At 51.4% G+C, this 26642-nt stretch overlaps 9 protein-coding genes across 9 annotated transcripts; 5 read left to right on the top strand and 4 right to left on the bottom strand.

Moving 5' to 3' along the window:
* Positions 1 to 834: 834 nt before the first annotated feature.
* Positions 835 to 1254, bottom strand: M438DRAFT_247749 (uncharacterized protein; the record flags this gene model as incomplete). The annotated part of the gene is made up of 1 exon (XM_029899606.1): positions 835 to 1254. A coding segment is annotated over one exon (420 nt), but the record flags the coding sequence as incomplete, so codon positions are not given.
* A 2603-nt stretch (positions 1255 to 3857) lies between these two features.
* M438DRAFT_310825 (Aldo/keto reductase) lies at positions 3858 to 5066 on the top strand (the record flags this gene model as incomplete). The annotated part of the gene is made up of 2 exons (XM_029902440.1): positions 3858 to 4158; positions 4218 to 5066. The coding sequence occupies 2 exons, from the start codon at positions 3858 to 3860 to the stop codon at positions 5021 to 5023; spliced, it is 1107 nt and encodes a 368-aa protein (XP_029764662.1). The 3' UTR covers positions 5024 to 5066.
* Positions 5067 to 5414: 348 nt separating this feature from the next.
* On the top strand, positions 5415 to 7189 carry M438DRAFT_351735 (zf-DHHC-domain-containing protein; the record flags this gene model as incomplete). Its single annotated transcript, XM_029906742.1, has 2 exons — positions 5415 to 5592; positions 5643 to 7189. 2 exons carry the CDS (start codon positions 5415 to 5417, stop codon positions 7187 to 7189), a joined length of 1725 nt encoding a protein of 574 aa, XP_029764661.1.
* Positions 7190 to 7332: 143 nt separating this feature from the next.
* Positions 7333 to 8574, bottom strand: M438DRAFT_84711 (translation initiation factor eIF4e). The gene is made up of 2 exons (XM_029910356.1): positions 8430 to 8574; positions 7333 to 8293 (listed from the first exon to the last, which is right to left on the bottom strand). The coding sequence occupies exon 2, from the start codon at positions 8262 to 8264 to the stop codon at positions 7476 to 7478; it is 789 nt and encodes a 262-aa protein (XP_029764660.1). The 5' UTR covers positions 8265 to 8293; positions 8430 to 8574; the 3' UTR covers positions 7333 to 7475.
* A 526-nt stretch (positions 8575 to 9100) lies between these two features.
* On the top strand, positions 9101 to 10041 carry M438DRAFT_342064 (S-adenosyl-L-methionine-dependent methyltransferase). Its single transcript, XM_029904659.1, has 2 exons — positions 9101 to 9755; positions 9807 to 10041. The coding sequence occupies exons 1-2, from the start codon at positions 9152 to 9154 to the stop codon at positions 9980 to 9982; spliced, it is 780 nt and encodes a 259-aa protein (XP_029764659.1). The 5' UTR covers positions 9101 to 9151; the 3' UTR covers positions 9983 to 10041.
* Positions 10042 to 10617: 576 nt separating this feature from the next.
* Positions 10618 to 13081, bottom strand: M438DRAFT_264300 (uncharacterized protein; the record flags this gene model as incomplete). Its single annotated transcript, XM_029899939.1, has 2 exons — positions 10618 to 12857; positions 12916 to 13081. 2 exons carry the CDS (start codon positions 13079 to 13081, stop codon positions 10618 to 10620), a joined length of 2406 nt encoding a protein of 801 aa, XP_029764658.1.
* Positions 13082 to 17696: 4615 nt separating this feature from the next.
* Positions 17697 to 21308, top strand: M438DRAFT_331380 (guanine-nucleotide dissociation stimulator CDC25; the record flags this gene model as incomplete). Its single annotated transcript, XM_029903400.1, has 5 exons — positions 17697 to 18293; positions 18355 to 20643; positions 20695 to 20911; positions 20961 to 21231; positions 21281 to 21308. The coding sequence occupies 5 exons, from the start codon at positions 17697 to 17699 to the stop codon at positions 21306 to 21308; spliced, it is 3402 nt and encodes a 1133-aa protein (XP_029764657.1).
* A 999-nt stretch (positions 21309 to 22307) lies between these two features.
* Positions 22308 to 23951, top strand: M438DRAFT_84648 (concanavalin A-like lectin/glucanase). Its single transcript, XM_029910355.1, has 3 exons — positions 22308 to 22542; positions 22669 to 23132; positions 23187 to 23951. Exons 1-3 carry the CDS (start codon positions 22467 to 22469, stop codon positions 23898 to 23900), a joined length of 1254 nt encoding a protein of 417 aa, XP_029764656.1. The 5' UTR covers positions 22308 to 22466; the 3' UTR covers positions 23901 to 23951.
* Positions 23952 to 24630: 679 nt separating this feature from the next.
* M438DRAFT_84629 (uncharacterized protein) lies at positions 24631 to 25545 on the bottom strand. The gene is made up of 2 exons (XM_029910354.1): positions 25237 to 25545; positions 24631 to 25180 (listed from the first exon to the last, which is right to left on the bottom strand). Exons 1-2 carry the CDS (start codon positions 25437 to 25439, stop codon positions 24853 to 24855), a joined length of 531 nt encoding a protein of 176 aa, XP_029764655.1. The 5' UTR covers positions 25440 to 25545; the 3' UTR covers positions 24631 to 24852.
* Between the last annotated feature and the right edge of the window lie 1097 nt (positions 25546 to 26642).

Here is a 26642-nt window from a genome sequence, read left to right as displayed (position 1 = left end):
TCGGAGATGCCTTGTGTGCCTTATCTAGCTATCTCTGCCGAACCCGTTCTCTAGAAAGTACCCCAAGACCCCCCTTATGACTGTACATGTACACGTACGCTCTCTCTCGCCTAAGAAAAAAATCTTCCTATTATTATTCTTCGAACACTCGGGCGTGCATTTCCTTTGGCCGGCCGGGCCTTTGTGAAATTTATTGGTGGCAGATGCGATTTCTTGGAAAGGTCATCAAGGTTGTGGACCCGCTTTCTGCCGCTTCCGGAATGGCTTCCTTCCACATTGCCTTGAACTTCGTGTTTGCCCTCTAAAACGGCTCTCGTCACGCAATAGCTGGCTTCTATGGCGATCAAAGGCGTCGCAATGCGATGCTGGGCATTTGGTAACAATTACAAAAAATCCGGTTGTTGGATCTATGTTTTGCTTCTCAAGCATCGAGAAATTGCATACCATTGAGCTTATCTCGCATCCCCCGGTGCCGGGATCCGCGTCTGCATCGACCCCGAGATCGCCCACGAGTCAATCTCACATGCCTATTCCGGCTTGGGTGAGATAGATAGGTGCGACTGTACCCCAAGCACTTTGTCAAGAGTCGACAGCTTTCATGTATACATTATATCCAAAGATTGTATGCTCGCATGAATACATAATTCCACACTAGGTACACTCTCATTGATGCAAGGGGCTGTCTTCTAGATCGGCCAGCTCTCGATTGATCTTTGCCATGTCCCATGCCCATAAATTCGTCTTTCCTCTCCACTTGTCGAGTTTGCCGGGGTGATCTTCAGGATGTGCATGTCCTTCGCCGCTGATGCACCAATACTTGCGGTCTGGTTCCATCCTCGAAGCCTCGAAGAGCCTGTCGTTGGCTTCACCAAGGAAGGAGATCTGGTGAGCCCACTCGATGCCTGAATGGTAGGCATACCAGACTTGAAGATTCTCGCATTGTCGTGGCTGGTGACGGCCCCAGACGTCGAAGAGTCTCACTTCTCTGGACCTGAAGTAAGCTTCTGGCTCGTCTGGCACCTGTACCCTCTTTATAGTTTGCGGTGTTACAATCTTCAGCACTCTGGCAACGAATTGCCATGGCGGAGGTTCGACAGTCGACCATTTACCTGCGTTGCTGGCAATGAGAAAATCCCAGTTCTTGTCTCCTCTCCACCCAAAAGCGGTGTTGAGCATGTCAGCCAATTGCCGAAAACTGGTAGCTGCAGGGACTCGTAGTGTGCGTGTTACACCCGGTTTGCCATTGACTGCATTGACAGCGGCTGCTCCATTTGGCCCTCGTAGTACCATCTTGATCTGAATTAGATAGCCTTTCTTCACCTTTGCGGGCTTCATCCTCTTGGTAGAGCGCAGAATTGCGCGATGGATCTCATGTTCATCGCATGAAGAAGCATAACCATCTGACGCTACCTCATCCATGATTGGAGGAAACGCCGGCGAAGGAGGTCGGAACGAACGCTCTTCGTTGTTCTGTTCTTGTTCGATTGCCGCCGTATCCTCGGAATCGCTGTCATAGTAGTTGCGTCTTCGACGTTCGAGTCTCCTTATCTTACGGTCGCGGACGGCGACAAAGGCGTCTCTTTGTGCGATAAGATCCTCGTACTTTGCTCGCGCACGTGCGATCCGGTCCGATTGAAGTCGTGGGACAGTGTCGTCTGGACCATTTTGTTGAACGCTTGTAAGCGTAGATGGGCCAATAAGGGCTGATCTGTCTCTAGCGACTTCAATACCCCTTGATGGGTCCCCAATGGAGGAAGTTTGGATTGGAGACTCGGGAGTCGCAGAATAAACATCTCTCTGGAGCTCAAAAGAAAGAGTCTCCAGGACCGGAAAGGCGGCAAGAAAATCCTTAGAGTTTACTGCCAGTCCAGGACGATACCTCGTGTAAGTCTGATGGGTTGCTATAGAATTGAAGTGGCTGTCCATGACGAGAACGTCAGCCTGACTGATCCTGACCACCTTTTCCACCTCTTCGACGAATCTCATGCTTGATGAGTCGCATCTCGCCTTTTTCGTAGTCAACCCCAAAGTTGATCTTTGTAAGCTCGCCTCTTCTGACCTGAGGCGTTCCCCAGGCTTTGGCGTATTGCGAGCGAAGGGCCCGGTTAACTTCAGGTTCAGTATCGACTTCGGGAGCAACATCAAGCATTTCATCTTTGATCAGAACTGCTGCTCCTGACTCTTGTACTTGAGTAGGATTCGGAACGTGTCTGACGAGGTTGGGTGGTTCGGCGAATGGCCATGTTACCCCAGGGCGATCAATGCTATCTGCTGCGGCAACACCTTCAGATTGTCTTACGGTTGAAGATGACTCTTGTGCTGCACCTTCAATAGCTGTGTCTTCGGCAAGATCACCAATTGATACTGGGTCGTCGGCCAACACAGGAGCATATGAGATATCCCTGCTTGGGCTTTCTTCCCAATGCCCTCCATTCGCAGGCATTTCTTCGATGAGTCGAACCAATCCTTGTTCGTCAAGAGGCTGTATTCTGTATCGGTCAAGTATCGTGATCTTTGCTCTAGTGACACCATGACCCAAGACAGCGTGGGTGGTATGTTCGTCAGGAGCACCAGTGACCTGACCACCGTAGCGCTCTACCAAACCCTTCGCTGCAACTCTAGACAAGGTTGGAAGTTCTCCGGAAAAGATGAAAACGCAACCAGAAAGACAGTTCTCGGCTCCTTGAGGGTTGGCAAGACGTCCATCTGCAGGTATGGAGGGCAGGGCAGATGCGCGGCCTGAGCGAGCTTCGGAGCCAACGATTCGGCGTCTCTTGAGGGGAGGTTCTTGTTCGACATTGTCAGCGATTGGTGGAGAGATCACTGATTGTCGTGCAATGCGGTGTTGCCCCGGACGAGGCTGTGCAATTGACGCAGATGTCGGTGGATTCAAGATAACATCCTGCTGTTCTGGATTTTGAGTAGCTGCAGCAACCACTTGGCTCAGAGGAGGAAGCTGTTGGCGAACAGTGTTGCTTGTAGTAGATGGGCTATGATGGATAGTGGGATTTGCCACTACATTTCTTTGCTCGAGAGCAACCGGAGAATCCTGACCCACTGGGGTCGCTGACGAGACAGGTCTTTGAGCTGAGGCCTTAGTGGTACTTGATGGGTTTGCAGCAACGCTACCAAGAGACTGCAGCTTTTGTGGGTTGCCGAAAGCATTTACTGCGCTGTTGAATGCTTCACTGAGCAAATCCCGACCAGCACTTGCTTGTGCGTCGTCACGCGATATAGTGGCCTTCCAATTCTCGAACCTCGACATTCTGAACCATGTTCAAGAATTAGAACGATTCAAGAATCAAAGAAGTTCCGAAGGCAAAGACGTGCAGAGATGTCTTGCGTGCACATGACGCGTGCCGGAGACGCGCTCCTCGAGCTTTGACCTCGGTTCCTCTTCTGCCATCATATTTCGGTGCACCTGCTCCATCGCCCACCGAACAAGACCATGCTTTTCCGAGATCTATTCATGCATAAGATCTCAAGTCAGCCGCCATGTGCTTTGTTGCAACCACGAGACCTTAGTAAGGCAAGAACATCATCAATCCTGCAGGGAAACACCCTGGTGGATTCACAAATCGTCATTTTTACTTCATCACCATGATGGAACTCCGTGGCAATGGTCAGGAAAAATCCTCCGTCAACATCTCATTGGAGCATCTTGATACAATTCCCTCGGTCTCGGGTCTTTTGTAAATTGAGAGTGATTTCATGATATTTTCCCGCTGCAACATGGAATGACTACGTAGTTTGGAAGGTGCGATGTATATGTACATCCAACACCTCGCGGTAAGCGACTATCTCATCTTTGAACTTCTGACACAGACACCCCAAATCGTTAGAAACGAAGGAAAATCATGCAGCACGTTCTCCAAACCGCATTGAGCTCCGGCTTTTCGGCTACTGAAGGGTTTCACTCGGACAAGCCTAACAAGGTCGACCCATCATTCAATGGAATGGAAGCAGTTCTCCCCCAATCTTTCGTTCCTCAGACATCGACACGCATCACATTGAAAGGCAAGAAGAGTGATGTTCAGATCCCTTGGATGTCCATCGGAGCCTGGCCATGGGGCGATAAGGCAACATGGCACTGGGATCCGAAGGAGCGCGAAGGCCTCAACGAGGCTTGGAAGTACCTCGTCGACAACAACATCACGTGTAAGTCATAGCGAGAGCTTGACCATCCCCTGTGCGAATGAAACACTGACACCGTGCAGACATCGATACCGCTCAAGCTTACGGTAGCGGCGAGAGTGAAGTCATCTGCGGCGAGCTCGTAAAGGACATGCCTCGCGACAAGTTTATCATGCAGACCAAGTACTACGTCGTCCCCGACAACTTCAAGAACATCTTCACACCGGCCTCTGCGCCATACAAGATGCTCAAGGAGTCGCTAGAGCGTATGAAGCTCGACTACATGGACGTCTACATGGTCCATGGCCACATACACGCAGGCAGCATCAAGCAGGTGGCCAAGTCGTTGGCTGACTGCGTCGACGAGGGTCTCTGTAAGGTCGTCGCTGTTGCCAACTACAGTGTAGAAGATATGCTGCAGATGAAGGAAGAGCTGGCGAAGTACGATATTCCCCTGGAGTTGAATCAGTGCGAGTATCACGTCATGCGCCGTCTCCCTGAGACGGAAGGTATGCTCAGGACTTGCCGTGAAAACGGCATCCAGTTCCAGTCGTACTCGTCGCTCGCACAGGGTCGTTTGACAGGAAAGTGGACACCCGACAACGAGCCACCGAAGACGTATCGCTTCAGCTCATACCCCATCAAGGAGATTCAGCACACACTCGATGTGGTGAAGGGGATTGCAGAGAAGCGTGGTGTCAGCATGGCTGCTGTGGCTCTGAACTACAACATCAGCAAGGGTGTCAACCCTGTTGTTGGTGTGAGGAATCTGGAGCAAGCCAAGAGCAACCTTCAGGCTTTTGGTTGGAGATTGACCGACGAGGAGATCCGAGAGATGGACAGCGTCAGTATTGAGGGCAAGCACACCAAGCTTTGGCAGCAGGGTTAAGCAGTACTCGAAGTGATCTAGATAATGAATGACATGTATCACGACTCGTAGTAGTGTAGAGAAGAAGAATATTTTTCCTTAGATCTTCAATTTCTCGTGATAAGTGCCGACTATCTTGTTGCTTCTAGAAGGATTCAATCTTTTGATAGCCATCCTCTTCAATTAAGTGCACGAGCATGATGAGGAAGAGAGTCAGAGGAAGCAGAAGGCTTGTCGATGAAACACAGCTGGTGGGGTTCGGATCGGGCCCTTCAGCGTGCCGAGCACCGCCACATACGCCACGCAAGTCAAGCAAGACGACCATGGGCACGAGTCGAGCAGATACATTTTCACAAACCGGAGACAGAGGACGGAGTTGACATCTGTGAAGACATGCGCTGATATATCGACCATGTCTTCATCGTCACGAGATTTCAGTCGGCGACGCAAGAGTTACGCCCGGCGCATTGAACGATTGTGCTGCGGAGCCCTCACCTACTTCCCTCTGGCCTTTGTCTACGGCCTGATAACATGGGCTGCTTGGGTGCAGATCAGTATTGGCTTCTGGCCGAATGAAGGGAAATGGACCGGTAATTGTTGTAGTCTCCTGAGTCTCGACCTCGCTGACAGACGACTACAGGCAAGGGAACATCGTTGATCGGAGTCGTCCTCTACTCGCTCGCCGTGTCGTGTTATAGCATCGCCGTCTTCAAAGACCCTGGGTCTCCTACAAACTCTCCAGCGGCCGGTGGATACGCATCCCTACCTACCCACGAATCGCCAACTTACACATCGCTCACGGCAAAGTCGTCTGGCAAACCACGATACTGCAAGAAGTGCAATTCCATCAAGCCCGACCGCACACACCACTGCAGCTCCTGCAACCGCTGCGTTCTCAAGATGGACCATCACTGTCCCTACCTGGCCACATGCGTCGGCATGTACAACTACAAGGCTTTCCTGCTGTTCCTGTCCTACACATCGCTATTCTGTTGGCTCTGTTTCGCGACTGCCACTGAGTTCGTCTGGCGCGACATTTTCGACGAAACCAAGATAGAAGAAGGTCTACGCATCGTTAACGTTATACTGCTTGCTGTACTGGGTGGAATCATAGGACTGGTCCTCACTGGCTTTACCGCATGGCACATCTACCTGGCGACCACTGGCAAGACGACTATTGAGAGCTTGGAAAAGACAAGATACTTCAGCCCGCTGAAGAAGAGCATGGAACGTCAGATACATAATCATGAGAGGCATTACATGCACCATGACCCTTCGGACGAGTTGCCACTAGGCGAACAGCTCAAGGAGATCCACGCGAACTTTGTACCAGGCGTCACCAGACCTGAAGAAGGCGAGGAATCACGTAACCCAACCCCTCTCCCGACTCAGAACTCTTCATTTGAATCTCCTGCCTCGGACAGTCTGCGTCGCAATTATGCCAGCCTGGAAGCCGATCGTGAGAGGGAACGCTATACCGAGTACTTGGACGAACAAGATAGCGACAAACTACCACATGCTTTCGATCTCGGATGGCGACGGAACCTGCTCGATCTATTTGGCCCCACACCCTGGCTATGGTTCTTCCCCGTCTGCAATACTGAAGGAGATGGATGGAGGTGGGAAGTCAGCGCACATTGGATAGCTCGTCGCGACGAAGTAGCCCGAGACCGTGCGGTACGAGAAGAGAACGAACGTCGCTCGTGGCGTGACTATCAAGCTCAGCGTGCACAATGGGGTGCTGGTGCATTGGGAGCAGGCAGATACTTCGGAGGTCCTCCTCCTGCGCAACAGCACCAACAACATCAACAACATCAGCCTCAAAGAACACAACAACATCTCCAACCCACTTGGACAGATGAGCAAGAAGACGAAGAAGAGGCTACATATCTGACCACCACTAATGGTGTGGCTCGCGTTCCTCTGGCCGGCCGTCGCTCTCCCTCGAAAGCAGCACAGATCCTCGGTCAATATCAACAACCAGGCCGCGGCCCCCCTATTCGCCGCAAAACGGACCCCGACGATATCGACGACTATGACACAAGTAGCGATGATGAAGGATCACGACCATCGAGTCGACCGCTTCCGCAAACGCGTGATTGGAACGATATCCCTGATGACTTGTTGACTTCTGCTACGAGTAAGCCGAAGAGGGACAGGAGCGGCAATCGGACGAAGGGGGATTGAGCATAGTTCTTAGTCTTTTCTTGCATAGTATCAGATGGTGTTTTTTGAACATTTTACTCGGTGCAGGAGTCACTTTGATAGCATTTGGGATTTTTGCTTATCTTGCATTGTACATCATCGAATACCAGGAAATTATGATTGCATGCTGTTCTATCAACCCCTGGATGCTGAAACAACTGTTATAAATCGTGTCCGGATTCGCATGACTAGAAGTAACATACGAGAAGCTCGAGAAAGGCTTCTTCTATCAAGTCAGACCTGTCTCATCCTTCCAAGCTGTTTCACTCTATGCTTGTTTCGATGCAGCCGCTTCTCCACCGCCACTCTTGCTATCCTGGCCCTTGAAAGCCGCATGCTCATAATGCGGTTTATAGTAGTATCCATTCTCCCTGGGCATCAACTCCGGCTCCATACCCTCAAACACCGCCTCCAACAACTTTTTGATCCCCTCTTCGTGCCCTGCATCCCTATTCCACACCTGCACCAACACACTAGTAAACCTAACACTCAAACTAACACCACAGATGTCATCTCTGAATTGCTTTCTATCCGATTCCACCGCCGCTTGTAGTTTCTCCCCCACAGCTAGAAGTGCAATACGTTCCCAAAAGGCGGGAGCGTTGGCTTTGGGGACGCGGAAGGTCCAGCAGCCGCCGTGGACGTTGCGGGGGTCTTCCCAGAGCGGTTTTACGTATTGGTGGAAGAGGTGGACGGAATCGCGGAGGGGCAGGGCGGAGACGTCGAAGTTGTTGAAGACGTTCCAGAAGGTGCGGACGTCGGAGATGGAAGCCAAGTGAACCAATCTGTCTTCGTAGTTGTGTGTTGGTTTTGCTGAAGTTGTTGTTTCCGCAGTGTTGTTGTTGGAAGAAGAGGAAGTGGGAGGTGGTGGTGGTGGTGAGGTTATGGTTGAGCCTGTGCGGTCTTGACGATCGTGCCAGAAGTCCCAGGCGTGGACTAGGGGTGGTGGGCGGAGTTTGTTCAAGAGGTTCGCTCGCATTTCTTTGCCGCGGGCTGGTGTGTTTTCTGGTGTTGAGCCCGAGAGACCGGTCCTACGAAGGTCTGGAAGTCCTGCCATGGTGATGTATTTCTGAAGTGTCTTGTATCCTGCTCTCTGTTAGACTCTTGACATAATCGCTGTTGTACATATTGATTTGGTGCTTTTGATGTCTTCTCAATCTCGTCCCATGGGTTTGAAGACAGGAATGACTACTGGACTCGCGTAAAAGGGATGATGACTTACTGGCAAAATTTGCAATACAGAGATAGGCAAGCAAGGTATCAATATCAAGTAGGCGATGGTCAGATATGTATAAGCAAGGAGAACCGGGAGGTTTGCGATCGACAAGAAGGATATAGGTCAGTTGTCTCAAAGGACACGGCTGGGTGGTTCTTTCTAATCGCTTCCGGCAAGGACGAGTGTAACAAAGAAAGTGGTCGGCTTTGCCCGATCACGATCCGTCTGCCATTGTTGTCTTGCTCGAACCAATAGCTTGGTGTCTACTCGTACGCTTCTTGTTGCCCCCCTTTTGTTCGATGTTTCGTTAAGCGCCCGTGCCAATATGGCCCTGTCATGTGAAATGAAGTGTGATTGCCGTTTCTTTGGGGAAAAGCAGGGTCCAAACTCCGCCTTGTGTTTCTTGACTTGTTTGGAACATCATCTGTTTAGCACGTGCCTTTGTACCTCTTTACAGATTGAGGCTATCAAATCCGAAAGCTTCCACGACCAAATCCATTGTATTCTGATGTATCTTTCTGCTTACAATGGATCAATGTCGCCGACGTTCAGCATCGTCGGCCTCTAGAAGAAGTCGCCGACTGGAGAGAGCCCCACCTGTTCGGCCCTCACAAGCCGGTATCTCTGCCCTAACGAGTAAATATATCCATCTCAATTGATATCTTCCTCTTTCACATATCACATCAATACCTACCTTAACCAACTCCCTCAAGAAAAGTATACCAACTATGGAACTCCCACCTCAATTGAACCTCCTCCGCCCTCTCCTCCTGCTTGCCTATTCAGCCTCCTACATCCCAATCACAATCCTCCGCCTCATAACCTCTTCACCCTCAAAACTACTCTCCTGGTCTTCGTTCCAACACGCCTGGTTTGGAAACTTCTGGTCCTGGTTCGGTGGTGTATCCCGCGAAAGCGCTGCCGCCACTATCTCTCCCCTCGTCCGCGCAAATGTGCACGGTGTGGTCCTCGACATCGGCCCAGGCTCAGGAGAATGGGTATACCTATACGCAGCGACTGCAAACAAAGTCACCAAAGTCTACGGTGTGGAGCCTAATCCTGAACATCATGCCGCGTTGAAGAGGAGAGTCGAAGCTGCAGGATTAAAAGGCATCTACGAGATTCTACCCGTTGGAGCACAGGACTTGGGTACTGTGGGATTGGAAAAGGAATCAATTGATACGATAGTCACTTTGCAGACATTATGCTCATGTCCAGGCCCGCAAGATATCATCAAGAGTCTGTATCCTTATTTGAAGAAGGGTGGTATGTGGGTTGTCTATGAACATGTCAAGACAAAATATCAGGGCGACTTTGTTGGATACTGGCAGCGTGAGTTTGACTTTCCTCTTCTGTGTCTACCCGTCCTGACTTGCTTTCTAGCTTTGGTCAACTTGGTGTGGCCAACGTTCTTTGACGGATGTGATATTACAAGACCAACTGACAAGTGGCTTCGCGAGGCCGGTGACTGGGAAGAAAACTCATTGAGAGCAGGAGAGGGTGAAGGTCCATATGACACCATTCCTCACTCTCTCGGAACGTTGATCAAGAGAAGATGATTCGATATCTTGTATCAAATGTACATATAAAAGCACGTAGAAGTCACACGACAGCAATGGTAAAAGGGGCACGAAGTGAAGAAATGAAAACAGATGACATGTATGCTCTACAAAAGGCTAACAAAGATATAAGGTAGCAGAAACCACGCTATGCGCACTGCAAGACATCTCCGAAAATCAATAAAAAGAACCCCAAATAAACAATACTGCCAAAACAAAATGACAACCGCAAACAAGCATTGGTATTCTGGGTCCGAACAGTAAGAAAAAGCAAGAAGCAAGCAAAAGATGAGAGAAAAAAACAGATTAGAAGAAGCGGGCCAGCCGACACTGAGACGTAGAGGGGGTATTAAGGAAGAAGGTATTACCAAACCCGAACCAGCCCCGCCCGCCGCCAGAAACCGTTGCCGGCGAACCCAAGTGGAAAAGCAAGAATACCAGGACTACCGCACGCTTTTGAAGCATCTTGCTGCGAAAGACATAACGCGGCAAAAGCCTCGAGCAAGGAAACAATGAGAGAAAAACACGGACGCAAGAGAGTTGAGAGGAGATCATCCGTCTCGGGTATGAGACGGATCAGTAACAGAGGCATGAGATGAGGTCGGAAGAGGGGTCGTGAAAGGTGGCCGCAACGACTAGTAAGCGGCCACTGCAAGGTTGTGAGAGGTCATGGCTGGGGCGGAGTGTGCCTGCTCTTGTGCGAGCATGGCCTCTTCGTAACCAGCGAGAGCCTGAGCATGGAGCTTGAAAGATTCACCCATAAGTTTAGTGATTCCCCAAACTACCACTTCGTCGATCATGCTACCCCACAAACGGGCAACACTTGAGCTGAGTCTGCCGTACATGTCTACAGAGTCGTCATCGAACAAGTTGCGAAGCTTTTCGTACATGGCGATCTCCTCGGCGTTGGGAGCTTCCTCGTCGTGTTCAACACGCCAGAGCCAGAGCGTTAGGATGACCATAAGGTCGAGTCCACAGAGCGGGTGCTCGATACTCCAGTTGGTGGCCGATGTGCGAGCAACCCAGCGGATGCCATGTACAGCGGCGACTTCGACGCAATCGAAGCAGGCTTGAATGACCTTGAGCATCTCAGGAGAACGCTTGACCTTATCTCTCGCATTGGTCATAGCAGCAGCAACCTCGTAAGGATCGTGGTAACGAAGAGCCTCCTGAACGGACTTGAGATCGACCATGAGTCTAGCAGTGGTGTTGCGGTACACGGCCATGGCGTTGAAGATAAGAGGATGTCCTCGGTGAGGCGCACTGAGCTGAACAACAACTGTCTCAGGCTCACAAATGTCAAGAGATTTCTCCCAGGATTCCAGGGCCAGACGAAGCTTGTACTCGGTAACGACGTCCTGCAGAGCCTCAGGGCATCTCTTGTGATACCAGACTTCGAGGAAGAGGGCGTTGATCATGACGCGAGTAGCGAAGGCGCTGTAGCGAGCAGGCTCGCCCTGGAAGAGGGCACAGTGAGACTCCTGGAAAGTGATGATGCTCGTAGCCTTCATGCTCTCGTGCCAGACTGCACTCTGGTTAACGTCAAGGGCCCACAAAGTCTCGGAAGACGGCAATTCCAGGGTGTCGAACTCGTTGAAGCTGATGGCCGGCGTGTGGTTATATGTCATGGTCAGTAGGCCAAAGAAGATATAAACCGCGTAATATGTACGGCGGCAGCTCTCGTCTTCAATCCATTCCTGGTGATTGGGCTGCGCACCTTGGCGGGCCTCGGAACGCAACTTAAGCTCATACCTGTTACCAGCGACCATGTTGGCGACAAGGCTCTTGACCGAGCAGGCCCACTCAAGTCCCTTCGGATCACCGCTCCAGCTGGCAAAGATCATGTTGAGCAAGGTGGCTTGCATAGCCCAGATAGGGCATTTGCGAGAGCTGAAGTTCTCCTTATTGACCAGGAACTGGTTGATCAGAAGCTTGGATCCGATGTGGAGCATGTAAGCCGAATCTTGCTCAAAGGCATAAAGAGCGCCGACTGAGAGGACTGAGAGCAGCAGGGGTGCCGAAACGTGTGCCGGGTTGAACGAGGAAGGATGCAAAAACGGCAGGTGATGGTGGAACAGGGTGAAATAAGTCGACAAGTAACGGTTCAGGTCGTCACCGTGGGGGAGACGGAACGTATCGAGCAGAGCACCCTCGCTGTCGCAGTGCTTGATGTTTTGCAGAATACTAGCAATCTGGTCTTCGGACTCAACTTGAGGCGGCTTGGGCATGGTGCAGACCTGAGCGGGACCCGGAGAACGGCGGTAGTCGACAGGAGACACGGGTCCCATCATCGAAGGGAAAGGCGACAGAGCGCCGGGAGTTCCAAGGGCCGAGAGCGAAGCATTGCCAAATTGCTGCTCCATGAGGGGAGGCAGCTGACTGTGGATACCCATGGGACCAGCTGAAGCCTGGGTCAAACGACCATCGTGACCAGCAGTGGTGCTTTGAGACGATATTGACTGCGACTTGGCCATGGGCTGAGGCATCATGGTGTCCCAGTGTGTTTGTGGCATTTGAGGAAGCGTCATGGAACCGGCTTGAGGATACGAGGGTTCGGCAAGGATGGGTTCGGGCATCTGCGTGGACATGGCAGCCTTCTGTTGAAAGTTGGTCATCAGCATGGCTGCTTCCTCGACACCGAACATGCCATCGTCGGCACTCATCTGCTCGATGGCTGCCTGCTCCATGCCCATGGGGAGCTTGGGCGGGGCTGCTTCAGGCGACTGCTTGGATGCATTGCTTCGTCGTTTGGTGTCGCTTTGCAACGGCACACCTCCATCCTTTGCGTGTACGGTACGGTCGTGGCGCAGAAGGAGATCGCGACGAACAAAGGTGCTACGGCACTTGAGGCATTTGAAAGGACGTTCTTTGGTGTCTGGAGGACGAGGTCAGCATCGAGGCATGCGCAAGTGTGGCGGGGCGGGTCAACTTACGCGATCGTTCGTGTCTGCTGCGGTGCTCGCTTCTGCTAAAAGCGCGATTGCAGAACTGGCACTTGTATTTCTTTTCGGGAGCTGAAGCTGATGACTTGCGGCTGATGGATGGCGAGGCCGAGCCGGCGGCTGGTAAGAGAGTGGTAGATGATGAGGCAGCAGGCATGGTGGATGAGGGGCGGATGGTCGGAGTTCTAGAAAAGGTGGTGGCGAGGTGAAGATGTTGAATGCTTCGGGCTATGTCCAGACAACAGAGGCCGACCGGCGCGTAGGGATTAAGTCTTGATGAACTGGCTTTGATTGGAATGATTATGTTGCATGGGCGATATTATGCTGCTCATTGAACGTGGGATTGCGACGATGCCCTTTCAGACGTCTCGACGCAAGATACAAGACAGTAATGCCAGGCAAGTACTGGCAGGTGGGGGTGATGAAGAGGGGGAGGGAGGGGCACGAGGCAAGAGCGAAGCAGAGATCAATGATGTGAGAAGAAGGAACGAGGGGAAAGAACTCAAAAATGGAAAGAGCCAGCCATCAGCAAAAAGAGGCGCGACTGCCAGTTTACGTCCGTTTAACGACGCGGGGCACCTCACAACCCTGGCTCTGGATCGATGTGTCCGAGCGCTGTCATAAACTAATCATCACGCCTGTGGCTGATTTCCTGTTTGGATTGTTGCAACTTGTGGTGCTCTGAAGCCTGTGGCCTGTCATCCCTTGGACAGCCATTATTGCAATAATCATTTGCCCCATGCTCGCCTCCACCGAGCCTATCTGTCAACTCAGCCCAGTCGCCAGCACGTTGACAGCGAAACGAAACGTTGTTCAGCGCCTTCTCGTCATGACTGGTGGTTGCACGCACGCGACTTCCGTCAAATCACCACCTCGCGTTTGCTCAAGAGCACAAGAATCCGTCCCGTCTGATGTCTCGACTAATTAGCGATTCCCTATATTAACTGGACGCTCATTCTCCTGTGTCTCTTGCTGATCGCCAGACTTGCCACATCGCCATGGACTGCAGCTTTCTACAATAACAGTTCTCAGACAAGTCATCATGCGCACTCAATTTCCATGCGCTCTTGAGCCACTGCGAGTCTGTGCAAGACGCCACGTTATGCATGCAGCCGGACGCCGATGTATCTTCTATTCCTAACCCAGCCCCCTTATCATCTCATCCATGGCGACTGGCCAACAGAGAGACTGATCCCTTTGCCAACTCGGAAGCAGAGCTTCAAACACCGTCATGATCTTGCATCGCTTGACGTGTCGTGTTTAGACGATCTTCAAGCTGCATAACCCTCTCCGTATTTGGTCCCGATCAAATTACTTGTTCCTGGCATCGCGCATCTCGCAGAATTATCGATGGCCTAATCCGGGCTAAAGCATAGGAACCATGATCCGGCAGCTATCTTGGTTGCAGTGAAGTTTCCATCCCAAATTCTGGGAATGGGGATCATGATGGTTTTCCTTTTTCTGTTTACTTTTGGTCCTCACCAAACTAAACCTCGGGCTCTCCTCCGAATCGATGTGCTTAGCATTCGAAAACATTGTTGTCATGTTCTACATTCTCAACCAGCTCCAGAAAGAATATCCAGCACGTGGTTTCTATTACCCGGCATGAGCATGTGCTCGTCTACCTTGGAGGAAATCGGAGGGGACGAGAAGCGGGACGGCCCATCTGGCATAATAGCCCCACATAGCTCCCAGCGGATGCTGTCTTCCGTTTGTACGCCGGTGGCCACCCCTCGCCGCGAACCGGATGCTTAGCGCGTCGTACACTTGAATTTCTTGAAGCGCTGCTCAACAATGTTTTTTCATCAGAGATTTCTGATCTCGAGAGTTTTCTGCGAGTCAGAGAGTGTCAACGAACGCGTCGAGAAGAAGCGTGTTTTCAGACCGAGTCCGGATGATATCCTTCGTCATCAGCGCTGAAAAGGGGCCACCATATCATACATCATCGATAAGTATACCACACTAGAATATTCCTGAACCCTTGGGGTCGTTTCATCTTAAGTCTTGGGCGGCAGCTATCCCCCAAGTTTGCGGCGGTCCCCTAGTGCTGGTAAGCTGGGACATTGATCCAATTTCGACAAGACCTTGTCGTCCACCCTGACCGGGATGTTGGTCCAGCATGGCTCTAGGGGAAGCGTAGGCTCATAGACTCGCTGCTCGCGGCTTGGAGTTGGCTCGGTATTGACGAAGCTTATCCAACACGATACGCTTTGATCGATGATTTGGCACTGCCCTGGTGCCCTTCCACTTCATAACGGATCACGAAATTGGCACACACGGTTTGTACGGCTCGCTGCGCGAAGATGTTCGCGATCCGGGTAGCCACGTCTGATCTCCTCACCTTTTGTGGTGATTGATCGGGTCGATAGATCTTTTTATCACTACGCGTCGGGAAGGTGTGAGCAAAGGAACAAACGTTGCTTCGCCTAGACGTGACTGGAACGTCGCTCTCCCACCCCCCTGGATTTGGCTTCAATGAAGGTCACCATTCTACGGTCTCTGTGAGAATAGCACTGCGTGAGGATCGAATTCCCTAGCTTCTCACGCGTTCCAAGCATAGCAATGTCGACTGCAAGCATGGGGGACGTTTGAGTATTCAGAAGCAATGTCTTGCGATGCGCCCGTCGACTCATGGCTGCCATGACCCGGATCTCGATATGTGAAAGCAAAGGACAATGGTTTTGTAATTCTTGTCCTATAAATGGTCATTCATCTAATTCCATCGCACAAGGCTTCGAAAAATACGACACATCTCACATAGTCACAGGTCTGCTCCGATTGTACTGCAGCCGCCTAGTCCCGTTCCACGTAGGCGGCCGTTCGAGGCAAACAGGATCACATGAAGAAACGATATGTACTACAGAGTACCCGGTCCGAAACAAATGACTGTACTTGAGCTTGCAGAATATACAGGTGAGTTGCTACATCTGGACAGATTCTTCTTGATATCTTCCATGACTTCACGTATCGATGTGCATCTCGTGTTCGGAGGTGCAATGTTTAGGTAGACGTACATGATGTGGCGGCAAGTCAAAAATCAGGACCGAGAAGTCTACTGCATTCTTGACAGGATGATTGACAGCGGCTGGACTAGCTGCAGCTGTGAGGTGGGTGTTTGAATTAGGGGCTGATCGGCTCGGACAAATCGATACATCAAGCAAGGGCAGGGTGGTACTTGCAAATCGACAGGATGGAGAGTCTATGGCGCTTTAGGTCATCGAAGAGATATGTAACCGTCATCACAAGGTATATAGGGGACCAGTCGACTTTTCCATGGCTCTCGAGGGATCGCACCGGCTGTTTATAAGCATGCTCGCCTGTAGACTGCAGTCCAGTCTTGCGACGGAAAAGCAGGCATCGTTGGTGCTGAAGATGTTGTGCGATGCGAATCCAGCCACCATGCATGAAAAGTCCGTGATTGGACTCCGCGTTGCAGAGAGGGGCAGGAGAGCATTAGGCTAGATGCACGAGGCGCGTCGAGGGCCACGTGAGTGTCAATAATGGTGCATTGCAGGAAGGAGATTCGATATCAAGCGCGTGGAGTATGCTTATCCAGCGTATGTCATTATTGTCGCACTCTTCCTACCTGGTAGGGTCAGCATTGCTAGTTATCAAAATGCACAATGATATTGAGAACTCAGAGAAATTTGTTTGATAGCTCGAATGTTTTGCCCTCTCACATAAGACCATTGATGCAACTCTATAGCTAACACCTACTAACATTGACCATGGGATCGTAAAGTGACGGTTGCAAGCGCCGAACAAGCATACTCTATGCGCTTGATAGCATCTCTCAGTCGTATACACACACCGAGAGGGGCACCGTTATTGGTGAACGACGATGCAGTGGCCCAAAGCAGCAAGAGATGAAAGTGACAAAGCCACTACTTGGTTGTTTAATCGAGGAGACAAAGAAAGGTAGAGATGCATTGGAGATGACGGACTCTATACATGGCTGCAAAGTTCAATTTGTTCGACGCTGGGACTGTGTTCGTATAATGTTGAGAACATAGTAGAAGACAGCTATAGAGCGCAAGTGCAAGGTGAAAAACGATAATCGAGGGAGGTGTGAAAGAACCCCGCAGGCGGTTAGGGGCCAGCCAGTCAAGATTTCAAGACAGTGTGTGAAAGATGTGAGAGGACAATGTAGGCAGAACCGAAACAGATGCAGTCAGGGAACGGGAACGAGGGGTTGGTAACTGGCAGTAGAAGTAGCTGGCCATCAACCGATCATTTGCCCGAGGCAGGCTGAATACAGTCGGTGTTTGGTTGTTATTTCGTGGTTCATTCCTTTGGACGAAAGAGCTGGCGGTCGTGAATCCAGTACAATACAGCACGGACGGGCGTCTTTCTCAGAACAGCCCCAAGCGCGCATCCATTCAGCCAAAACATCGACCAACTTAGACCCTTGAATGTGGATCGTGAAGCAGTGTCCATTGTGCTTTCACACCGCCCACCGCTCATTCTTACCGCAGTCCCTCATTGCGCCGTCGCCGCCCTCGATCTCGTCACTGTTACACGGCCAACGAGTGTCAGTCTCCGCTCAGTGAAGTCTCACCCTCGACCCCTCGCGCCTGGCCCCGGCCTCGACCGAATTCACTCCGCGCCGATCTCCACGACAAGACAAAGACACTCCCGCAGCGCTCCCTCGGCGCCGACACCATCTCCGTATTCTATCACAGGCTTCGACAGGCTCCGGGACTTTGCACCGCGACACCGACCTTCCCAGATCGCGAGACGCCGAAGGGCGTGTTCACAGAGTGAATGCCAACATGAATGGCCTCGCATCCTCTCCAATGGGCACCATGTATGTGCGTGCACTGTACGACTACGATGCCGACGATCGCACCAGTCTGAGCTTCCGACAAGGCGACATCATCCAGGTCATCACCCAGCTCGAGAGTGGCTGGTGGGACGGCATTATTCGCGGCGTGCGAGGATGGTTTCCCAGCAACTACTGCGAGCTCATCGCACAACCCCAAGACGTCGCCCCTCTGCCTGCCCATCTGTCAGACCCCCATGCGCACTCGCACACCCATCTGGACGACACGGCCTCCGAGTCTTCTTACCGTCATGTCGACTCCGCACCAGACACCCAGGAAGAAGCTGCCTTCTGGATCCCGCAGGCCACACCCGACGGCCGGCTCTTTTACTTTAACACCTTGACTGGTGTCAGCACAATGGAACTGCCTCTGGAGAACCCCACCATGCAGTCCGAACCAGGTCCCCACGACAAGTACCACGTGCTTCAACCCGACCAATCTCGTCCTCCGCCCGAGATGCTTGCACGTGGCTACGAACGTGCCGAGTCCGAGGCCGACTACGAGTCTGCGAGCGAGGCTGACATGACCCGCTCGAGAACTTCTTTGGTGAGTGATGTCTTGTCCTACAGACAAAGGACCACCTTCTCTAACCTCTACCTTCTTCTAGCGCAATCGAGGCTCGTATGTCTCGAACGCCCTCTCTCCCGCAACTTCGTCCGAATCGCTCAGGACTTCCTCTCCTCTGACTAGATCACGCACCAATGTCGCCGACATGTCCAACTCCGCCTATCTCAATCAAGCCAACATGCCCAACATGCCCAACGGTATCGGCATGACATCCTTCATCAACAGTCCCATGACACCCGCACAAAAGGACGGTCTAGCCATTTCGCGTCGCTGTTTCGACGACTCTCAGACCGTTCTGCTTACTTGGAATACTCTGGTTGAGGACATGCGCCGAGCCGTCCAGCGTTACCGCGAATCGATCGACAACAGCTACAAGGGAGAGTTTGTCAAAAGAGCCGAGGACATATCAGATCACCTTCGTCTGTTGCTCGCCGCCGGCTCTGGTACCACTGACAACCATTCCGGCAATCCTTCAATCATCTCGACCAACAAAGCTTTGTACCCACATTTCAGAGAGATGATGTCTAGCTTCTCCAAACTGGTTCTGTCCTCTCATTTCGCTGCAGCAGATTTTACAACTCCGGATTCATACTCCAAGTGCTTGCAGGAGGCAGAAGGCTTGCTTCATGGTGTCTATGGGTATGTTGAGGTTGCGCGCCAGCAACGGGGCGAAGAGATCCCACGTCTTACTCCTGGCTTTGTATCAGGCATCCGATCAGGTGCGAGCTGGCAGAACAACGGGTTGGTCCTGGGCGACCCTTCCGCTGCATCACAGCCCTTCCTACAGCAAGACACAGATACCCTTATCGAGCCTTCTGCGCGTCTCGACCAGACCCTGCTGGAACGCATGGATGATATGAGAAAGAACGTCTCCATCAGTATCCGCCGCCTGGACAAGCATCTCGCGTTCGATGACAAATTGGTTACACCCAAGAAACACAAAAAGGCCAGCCAGTTGATCTCCCAGGACGCCACTAGAGTCATTGAAGCCTGCCGTCCATACTTTGCAGTAGTTGAAAGCATCAATCTGGCACCGCTTGGGTCTACCTTCAAGAACCCTCAGATTATCGATTTCAGTACACAGAAGCAGAAGTTCTACGACAATGCTTCAGAGTTGGTCCTTGCCTGCCAGACTGTTGCTAGTCCTCTGAGTGACGAGTGGTCTGATCATCGCGGCAGTTCGCTCGAAGAACGCATCACTCATGTCAAAATCGTTTCGCGCGAGCTCGACAACTCTTCCAGTCAATTGCAGTTCTCTCTCCAACTATTGGCGGAAATGATGCCACAGGATTCCGCTGCAATGCCGAACGAAGACCATCACAACGCCAACAACTCATATCCCGAGGAGCCACGAGGTGTATCGACCTTGAGAGGCAAGCCTAATGGTCTGGGTCCAGCAAAGAGCTTCGTCGACGGCCCCGAGCCGACTGTCGAAACTCCACGTCTTGCTGACAATTCAAAACTGAAGCGCTTCTTTGGTGAGATGCCTGCACCGATACAACAGGAAGATGTCCCCGATTTCTTAAAGCTAGATCACGAAGGCGAGATCGCTTACGACAACAAGGTTCACCCAGCTCAACTGCGTGGTGGAACACTCACAGGTCTGGTCGAGCAGCTCACACGACACGACCGATTGGACTCGCCATTCAACAATACGTTCCTGCTGACCTACCGTTCCTTCACATCTGCAAGTGAATTGTTCGAGATGCTGGTCAAGAGATGGAATGTGCAGCCCCCATACGGCTTGAATCCCCATGATCTCGAGACTTGGGTCAACAAGAAGCAAAAACCTATCCGGTTCCGTGTGGTCAACATCCTCAAGAGTTGGTTTGACAACTACTGGATGGAAGAGAATAGCGAAGTGAATCAGCAGCTCATGCAGAGAGTGTACTCGTTTGCGAAAGAGACCGTTGCTTCGGGTAGCACTCCTGGCGCTGGTCCCTTGATGACTGCCATCGAGCAGCGAATGCGTGGACAGGATGCTCCTGGAAAGCGATTGGTCTTGACGCTGAACTCAGAGAAGACTCCTACACCAATCATACCGAAGAACATCAAGAAGCTGAAATTCCTTGACATTGATGCCTTGGAGTTCGCCAGACAACTCACTATCATTGAGTCAAGATTGTACTGCAAGATCAAGCCCACTGAATGTCTTAACAAGACATGGCAAAAGAAGCTCCAGCCTAATGAGCCTGACCCGGCTGCTAATGTCAAGGCTCTGATTCTGCATTCCAACCAGCTCACTAACTGGGTTGCTCAAATGATCCTCACACAAGCCGACGTTAAGAGGCGTGTCATCGTCATCAAACATTTTGTGGCAGTTGCAGATGTGAGTTTCATTAGTACAACTTCGGGGATGTTCAACACTAACGTTCGATAGAAATGTCGACAACTAAACAACTTCTCCACTCTTACATCGATCATATCGGCGTTGGGCACAGCACCCATTCATCGTCTAGGTCGAACCTGGGCTCAGGTCAATCAAAAGACTCAAGCAGTATTGGAGGTCATGCGCAAGTTGATGGGCAGTACCAAGAACTTTTCGGACTACAGAGAGACTTTGCACAAGGCAAACCCTCCTTGTATCCCATTCTTTGGTATGTCTCAATCTAAGAACTGTCACAACCGATGCTAACATAATTAAAGGTGTCTATCTGACTGATTTGACTTTCATCGAGGATGGTATCCCTTCAGTCATCAAGAAGACCAACCTCATCAATTTCGCCAAGCGTAGTAAGACCGCGGAGGTTATTCGCGACATTCAACAGTACCAGAACGTTCCCTACCCACTGCAGCCTGTTCCGGAGCTTCAGGACTACATTCTCACAAATATGCAAACGGCGGGCGACGTGCATGAGATGTACGACCGCAGTTTGGCAGTCGAGCCCAGAGAAAGGGAAGACGAGAAGATTGCCCGGTAAGTCCTACTGACAACACAAGACGAGCATCATGCTGAGTCGATATAGGTTGCTTTCCGAGTCGGGATTCTTGTGAGTCGCACGTGAATCAAGTCATGCTATGTTCAGAAAGAACAGATGCATGAACACCAGTATCAAAATTCAGTATCGACGCCGTTCACGTCAGTGTTGTATCAAGCACCGAAGACCGATGTTGAGCAGCAGCCAGGTCAGATTGAATGAAACATCGCGGCCGAAGAGGCGAGGAACGCCCCAGGAAACGCGCCGAAGGAATAGATGTGTATGGATGTCAAGATCGCCAAAGCTACTGCCAGGTAGTCAACAGTAGCAATAGCGAAATGGTTGGAAGCTCGACGCCAAATACCGCTCCCTCGGCTGCTCAGACCTCAAAAGGCACAAAGGCGTTTTTCTGGCGTTGGTCACGCTTTGAAGAAGCTGGCAGGGATGGAGCCAGGCATGGGAAATGAATCACGGACGATTGTTGCTTTCTGTTCTGCTTCGTATTCAGTTCATTGCGAAGGCGCATATGGGGTGTGTAGTTCTCAAAGCCGGCAAGGCAGGCCAGAGATTGAGAAAGGAGGGTCTGACGGACGGGACGATTTACTGCATCTCTTTCTGCAGTCAAGAGGCTCTATCATACATCGGTCGGTTAGGTCCACGTACGAGTCCCCTTTGTTCTTCTTCTCTTCACCAATGGTTCCGCATCTTGAGGTTACACAGTAACAGCCTGAGACACGTAGGCTCCCAAGCCCTGGCCCTGCATTCCGGATCGACAGTGCGACCTCAGACCCTTTCTCCCAGCTACCCGTTCAGCAGCAAACAGATACAACTATCTGCCAGGCCCTACAACCCAGCTATTCTGGTTCGGGCAAAGTGCCGTAACGCAAGGCCTGTGGTCTCTTGCATTGACCACTGAAACGTCAAGGAACAATGCCTCTAGGGAGGTGACAGTGCCGAACAATCCTTTGGAGGGGTAGGCTGTCAAGAACTTGTGAGTCTTGTCGATCGTCCTTGCCTGCAGTGAGGTCGCGCAAACCCCTCGAGAACGACAACAATGGCGGGAAAGAGCTGTCCGCTGACTCGTCATGGAGCTTCACCGCGATACAAATCGTCACTTCCTCCCGAATGTGAAAATGGTTGATCAAGATTCTCTCGCTCATGCATCTCCTACGCTCCATCTCCTTTGCGCACTTTGATTCATCGTAAACGGGATATTACTCCGATCATCATCACCATGAAGATATACTTTCTTTTACCCTCTATTCTCGTTGCAGGCGCACTCATGACAGGCTTTGCCCGTGCTGTCAATGGTGTGTGGAGATTCCTTTAGAGTAATGCTCGTTCGCATCGTATAGCACGTCTCAGTGCTTGCGGCCAGCAGCATGCCTCATGCTATCACCTCGGAATCTTTGCTGACTTGTGCGCTCGACTGTCAGAACACAACCATCCACGCTGCGAGTGTGGCTACACAATCAACGCTACCAGCTCTTCAAGTCCCTTCGCCCTCTTCACCGACCTCCTGGAAACCGACTTCCTACATCTTTACAACCTACCTGACAGTATTGATGTACCCGCCTCGGATGCCGTTGGTTGGGCCGTACAAGCATACAATATCTCACCCTTAGTCGCCAGAGGTCCCTTCGGTAAAGCTGCTGAGATCGACAATGTTGTCCTAAACCCACTATCTAGACGTAAAGACTGGACTGGCAATGGAACGCTGGGCGGCGCCCCTGGTCTTCAGGTCTGGGTCAGAAATCAGCAAGATCTACTTGGACCCGTCGGTGACCAGATGGTTCGGACCGGCGAAATCAACAGTCTACGCCGGGACATGCGATATGGGAGCTTCAGAGTTGCCATGAAGATGAGCGATGTTCCGGGCACCTGTGCCGCGTTCTTCTGGGTGCGTTCGTCCACTCCTTCAGTGAGCATGACTTTTGGCTGACATGCATGATAGTACCGCAATGACTCACAGGAAATCGACATGGAATATCTCAGCCGGCAAGCCAATTACGAGTCCGCCAACGGCTTGTCTCCCATAAATCTCGTTATCCAATCGCCAGCCTCTGCGAGTGCAAACTACAATGCCATCAACACAAGCACTTACCGCCTCGAGACTCTGCCCTTTCAACCCAGCGAAGGCTATCACGAGTATCGCTTCGACTGGACACCAGAACGCATCGTTTTCTTCGCCGACGGTAAACCACTCTCAGAGTTCGAGAACGCTTTCGACGGCGATGCTCCCGATGCTCCCGGAACTATGATGTTAAATCACTGGTCCACAGGCAATGCTGGTTGGAGCGGTGGTCCACCAGCTCAAGATGCTGTCCTTACAGTCAGCTACGTGAAGGCCTACTTCAACTCGAGTAACGCAACACGAGAGAGCCAATGGAATGCTGCTTGCGGAGGCGAGGTCTGGCGCAATCGCACTTGCCAAATTCCAGACTATCCTACTCAGGGCATTGACCCACAACGCATGGGAATGAAGGACCCAGGCAAGAGTTACTTCTTCATGTATGATGAATACTGCACCGTCAACCAAACGCTGTACCCAGCTGCCACTGGCGGACCAAGCAAATCGAGTGGTGCTTCTCCTCTACTGCCGACGCCGGAAACGTGGACGATACTCGGCTGGACGGCGATATTCGGCCTATTTCTGCTTGCTAGTTGAAGCAGGTGGCTGTAGTGTTCTCATCATTTTTGCTAAGACGTCCTTCTTGTTTGCAGCCGGGTGGTTTTCTTCTTGCTGTATTATCTTGATACTTTCTATTCTTAAGAAATTGATATCGCTCTCTTCCTAACATAATCTACATTCCGTCCATACCCGTGAACAGCGTTGTGTCTGACATGCCACTCGATTGAAGACTGTTCAAGACTTAATCGGTAAAACATTTGAGGCGCAGATGTGCAACGAAGTCGAGTGGACACGAGAGTAAACCGAGAATATGACCCATCGGTGCAACGTGAATGCATAGTTTGGAATATTACAGTAAAACAAGGACAGAAGAAAGGCAGAGAAAAGGAGAACATGACACTTGAAAAGGTAGCAGTAGCAGTAATTTCAAAATTTGGTATATCGGTGAGTGTGATTCTAAACAAGAAACAGAGAGAACAAGAGGACATGTCTATGTGCGGTGTATGTATTTGTCTCAAGCACGCGTTTTGCGCACGGCGATGCATGGACTATGGAGGGTTCGAAGCTGACGGCGATGTTTGGGTGTAATTATACTGTACAAGGGTTGATTATGTACAGTGAGGAGGCGTGGTTTGGTATGTGAGAAGAGGGGTTTATGCGTGTTTGTGTGTCCGATTCGAAGAGAAAGAACGGAAGAGAAACTCCTTGCAATGCTATGCGATATCCAAAGGTGGAAGAGATGGGCGGCGGTGGATGGGTTGGCCATGGGTATGTTGTATTGGTTGCCCGTAGAGATGTATGTAGGTGGAGCGAGGTGTTGCCCGAAGAGATTGGTGGCCTGATGACATGTGCCACGCGTCGAGTGTCAGACGGCCATGTGTCAAGACATGATCGAGCGCATCGTCAACCATGGAAGCTGACAGCGTCGAGCCACGCGAGAGAGAGGAAAAGAACAAGGCGTGCAGCCCATGACGTCCGTCGCGGACGACTACAGGAAGACAACGCCCATACCGGCAGCAACACCAGCCAGACCCAGTACGGCGGTGAACAGCGAGCCTTGCGGCATGACTGAAGCAGCTGCACCGGTTGCGGCCTTTGCAACACCAATCTCGCCTGTGTGTGTACCGAGACCGACAGAACCAGCGCCAGCGGTGGTCCATTGTCCAGGGTGTGTCACGAAGGTCTGGGTGTATTTGACCTCTGTCCAGATCTCAGTGCTTTGAGCAGAGTCCCAATGGTCGGCAATCCAGTAATCTTGGGTGACGGGGACTTGTGTTGCTGCTTGTGTGGCCAGAAGGTCGATGGCCTGGCGGAGTCTGATGATGTGTTAGTAAAGTGTTTCCGGCTGGTACAGGAGAGGAGAAATGCTTACTCTAGTTGGACATTGGCAGCGTCGTCATTCCAGGCAGCGCCAGGAGCTACAGTTTGTGTGGGCAGAGGTGCGACGATGTTGCTCTCGGGTGTGGCGGTAATCAGCGGTGTGTCCTGTTCTGGTTGTTGTTGTTGTTGTTGCTGGGGAGCAGCGAGGGCCAACAGCGGTGCTGCGGCAAGGGTGATGAATGTCGAGAAGCGCATCTTGTCGTGTGTGTGTCCTGCTGGCGAGTCTAGCTTAGGATGTGAAGGTGTGTGTGCCGGGAAGAGCAGCAAAAGATAATATCGAGTAAGGCTGGCGGACGGTGCCAAGGGGAACCGAAGGTGGCTTAGAAGCGTTGTTTTCCTATTTCTATATCGAGGCCGGTATGAAACGGTCGTTTGCTGCAATCAATGCTCGTGCCAATTGTGTGATGCTAAATGATTGTGGGGTGTATGTATAGAGAGAGAAGGTGGGAGAGAGAGGGAGAAGAGAGAAACACGCAGGGCTGGGAACAGAAAGGCCGAGAGAGGCGCAGAAAATAAAGGATGGCGCCATGTCTAAGACCGGGGTGGGCTGGATGGGGTTGGAGATGCCTGCAATCTGTTTGCGCCGCTCGCTCCATCGTTGCTTGCACAGCCTGGACACATGCTGCAGGCAGTCATGCTGCTTACCCGTCGCCTACCACTGCTGTATCACCCTCGTGATGGCCACCAGCATCGCACAACATGTGCTCGTCGTCGCTGTCTTGTGTGTAGAGGGTTGTTGAGCGAGTTTCAGATAACTGACTCGGCCTCGATCTGCACCAATTCTGCTAAGGTTCGTCTAAAGCTGGCTTAAGCTTTCTTGGCTGCCTTTAGTCTCTGCGGTCGGACTGCTATCGGTAGCGGTGTTATGACCGACGGCGGCGACGAGTCGGCGACAGTCGGTCTGCTTTTGTCGGCCTAAGCACCAATATTAGACCGACTATCGACGACCGTCGGTCTCGTTCATCGTATAGAGCTCTTAGCTAACGTTAGTAGCGTATTAAGGCTCTAAAAACTGCCGGTTTCCCCTCCCTCTTAAGTAACTTAGATCTTATAGTAACTGTTGTTCTAGCTATAGGGACCGGCTAATGCTATACGTCTAATTAATTTACCGAGCAGGAGGGAGGGTTATTAAAATCGAGGTTAATGCTCTATAATTGGTGCAGGGATAAGAGCATATTACGAGATAAGACAGATTAGAAGATTACGTACCTAAAGGAGTGTTAGCTATTTATCTCGCATGCTTAGGACCTTATAAAACATAGAGATAGGGACGACAATACCTGCCGCGCTATAGCTATAGCTAAGATTATAAGAATAAGCTATAAGAAGCATCTAGATCTCTTCTAAAGTATCGTCGGTAAGGCGCTAATGCCTATTAATAAGAAGGAACTTACGAAG

Source organism: Aureobasidium pullulans, assembly GCF_000721785.1.
Source record: "Aureobasidium pullulans EXF-150 unplaced genomic scaffold scaffold_2, whole genome shotgun sequence".
NCBI classification, from domain to species: Eukaryota; Fungi; Ascomycota; class Dothideomycetes; order Dothideales; family Saccotheciaceae; genus Aureobasidium; species Aureobasidium pullulans.
This window is presented reverse-complemented; position numbering and strand designations above follow the sequence as displayed.